This window comes from Octopus bimaculoides, chromosome 2, assembly GCF_001194135.2.
Source record: "Octopus bimaculoides isolate UCB-OBI-ISO-001 chromosome 2, ASM119413v2, whole genome shotgun sequence".
In the NCBI taxonomy this organism is placed as follows: Eukaryota; Metazoa; Mollusca; class Cephalopoda; order Octopoda; family Octopodidae; genus Octopus; species Octopus bimaculoides.
Genome location: NC_068982.1, coordinates 87,812,115 through 87,815,491, shown reverse-complemented (window position 1 = coordinate 87,815,491; position 3,377 = coordinate 87,812,115). Strand labels below are relative to the sequence as shown.

At 34.9% G+C, this 3,377-nt stretch overlaps 1 protein-coding gene across 1 annotated transcript in view; it reads right to left on the bottom strand.

Annotated features, from left to right (window-relative positions):
• LOC106875763 (villin-1) overlaps window positions 1–3,377 on the bottom strand; it is a 158,675-nt gene that overhangs the window by 132,603 nt on the left and 22,695 nt on the right. The window contains exon 3 of the mRNA XM_014924026.1: window positions 1,251–1,316. Coding sequence (XP_014779512.1) covers window positions 1,251–1,316 — 66 coding nt within the window. The remainder of the gene's footprint in view (window positions 1–1,250; window positions 1,317–3,377) is intronic.

The window sequence follows — 3,377 nt, the reverse complement described above, 5'->3', positions numbered from 1 at the left end:
ATTTTTATATCAGGTCATCCCATAAGTTCTGTCCGATTTTAGCTTTTTTAAAATTGAATGAAATTTAATAGTATTTTAGAATGTCTAATGAAATTTAAAATTATTTTTATTCATTTGTGTACATTTAAAATAATTAAATATTATTTTACAGAATAATAGAATTAAAATTTATTTGATTAAAACCCTTTCTAACATGGAAGTATCTAAAGAGCATTTAAGGCACATAAATTCACTTTGAATTGTTACCACCTAATGCAACAATCAATGCTCAAGTCTACTGTCAGCAATTAGAACGTTTGAACCAAGCTTTGAAGAAAAAAAGATCCGCTTTAGTGAATCGAAAAGGAATGATGTTTCATCTGGACAATGAGCGACTCCACACTGCAAAGATCACATCACAGAAGATCGAAAAGCTTAGTTGGGAAAAAATTCCTCATCTACCTTATTCTTTCGACCTTGCTCCTTCAGACTATCATTTGTTTCGTAGTTTACAGAAGCATTTGGAGGACATAACTTTCGCAAGCCAGGAGGAGGTCGAAACTGATACTTCAGAGTTCTTCGCATTGAAACCAAAAGAGTTTTACACTGATGGGATTAAAAAGCTTGTAAATAGATGGAAGGAATTCATAGATAATCAGAGAAAGTACATTGGATGCACTTTTGGTTATTATTGCAGTCTTTCTTTACTTGACTTGTTGCGTATTTCTGTTCCATCGTTTATCCTCTTCTAATGAGTTGTAGTGCACCTGATCACTATATTCAATATGCTGTGTATTATTATCGAACTGGCAGAAATGTTAGCGCATCGGGCAAAATGCTTAGAGGCATTTCTAGCGGCAATTATATTTTGGGCTCAAATCTTAGCTTAATCGACTCTGCTTTTCATCCTTTTGGAGCTGATAAAATAAAGTACTAGTCAAGTACTGGGATCGATGTCATTTGGAGATGAGGGGTTAGTTGACTAGATCGACACCTGTACTTTACTGATACTTTACTTTATCGACTCTTGAGGGATGAAAACTAAAGTTGAGCTCTGTAGAATTCGTACTCATGACATAAAGAGCTGGAATAAATACTACATGGCACTTTCTCCGACGCTCTAACTATCCTGCTAATCCATGGCCAACTGTAATTATTATTTGTAACATAGGCATAATGCCGCAAGTAATAACAGTAATCATAAAATATCAATTTTTGAAATTTAAAAATATTGAAATTCGAACAAAAGTTCTTGTTAATAAAATACAAACCTGTGTGGTTTCTGATCCTATCCAAAAGTGTATGTATCTGGAGGTGTGTCCACAGTCGGCTCTCAGCTATAACAAAATAATAATTGAAAGACAATATTATATTCGTGAGAAACTGAATAATTGTACAACATAAAAATATATAGTGGTTGTTGTTGTTGCTGTTGTTGTTGCTGCTGCTGCTGCTGCTGCTGCTGTTGCTGTTGCTGTTGCTGTTGTTGTTGTTTATCTTACGGTCGACTATGATCTGGCAGAAATATAATCGAATATATTCCAACTGTGACCAGATTTGTAAGTATTCCGAAAGTACGTATTATCTAAAATATTAGTTGTTATTTGCGGGTAAGGTATATACAGGGCTCAGAAGAGCACTGTTGGCACCGAGACATATATCATAGTAAGAAAAAAGATAAAGAGTAAATCAGCCGTTAGAAAACGAGAAGCTACTGTTTTGTCTTCAAACTTTGACATGGGGCATATGATGGCTAACGCCTGTAAGTATGAAGTATTAAAAGAGAGATATGTTTTACAAGGAGGTAGAACGCTCCATTGCACATAATTTTATATACTATCTTTAAACTTTTGCTTGTTCTGTGTGTCACCTGTGATACACAGGACATAATACGTAATTGCAATTTGTTTTCAACAACCAGCGTAAATCGTGGTGTTGAAGCAAGGGTTAACTAAAAGCCTGAGAAAAAGCATAGACGTTAAACAAAACAAACTTATAAAAATGTTAGCAATTACGGAACTTACGGTGAATGGAAAAATCGGTTTAAGTTTTGGATAAAATGCGTACTATATTTAGTTACGCTACTTTAGCAGAAAAATATTGAGGCACTGGTTTTAGGGGATGAATCCCAAAGGCCATCAGAGACAGGGATTGGTGAAAACTTTTATATTGTATCTGTAATTGCTGAATTAAATTATAAGTACTCTGTGAAATTTTTCGGTTGTATATGTATGTGCTGGTGTCTATGTCTATACTTGTGTTTGTGTGTGTGTATGTATGTATGTATGTATATATGTATGTATGTATGTTTATGTGTATACATGTATGCATATGCATGTATTTAAACGTATAAATGGCTATATATATATATATATATATATATATATATATATACATGCAAACACACACGCACATATTCATACACAAATGTATGGATATGTAAATTGCAATTCGTCTATTTTAAATGGTTAACATTGATTCAACAATATAGGCAATACATAATGCATAAATTATCTTTTAGTACAAATACTATTTCTTTGTTAATATTGTTAATAATTAATTTTGAATAAACCCCCTGGCTATTTGCAACATCAGTGTCTGAATATATGCTGGTATTTTATATAACGTAGCAGCAAGATTTGACTTACATGCGATGACCAGACGCCTCCCACTGATGATTTCAAGTAGAATTAAATTTATGATTCTTGTTTGTTACGTTCTATGTATGTACTCTTACGCATCAAGCGCCTATATGAGGGGATCTCTCAAGGTTAATATCGGAGTATTCGGTGTTCTAACAAGACATCCATGTTAAGTTGGATATAAAGATTACCTTTTAATATTCATAGGCTGTTGGATCGACTAGTAGACTCAGATTATAAGTCGGAAACACAGAATCTACGATGATTGCGGTGCAGAGGGAAATATCTCGAGGATGTGAGGATGTGTATTTCGAGGATGTGTGTGCGTGTGTACAGGAGTGCTTTACATACATAATTTACTGGGTCTTCTTTAGTGCCCATTGCTAGTGGAGCGGCCATGCTTACACTGTAAAGCCAGAAAGAAAACTGGCGCCATCAGGCTCAAGCTTCGATCACGTGATCACATTAGTACATAAGCACATAAGCACGCATGCGCTGAAGGCAGTGTGACAATAATAAAGATATGTTATGGCGAAAGTGCGGATAATCTGTTACTTCCCCTCATATATGTGTGTGTGTGTGTGTGTGTGTGTGTGTGTGTGTGTGTGTATTCTTTTATGCTTTTATTTGTTTCAATCATTTGACTTCGGCCATGCTGGAGCGCCGCCTTTTAGTCGAGAAAATTGACCCCAAGACTAATACTTTGTAATCGTAGTACTTATTCTGTCGGTTCCTTTTGCTGAACCGCTAAGTTAC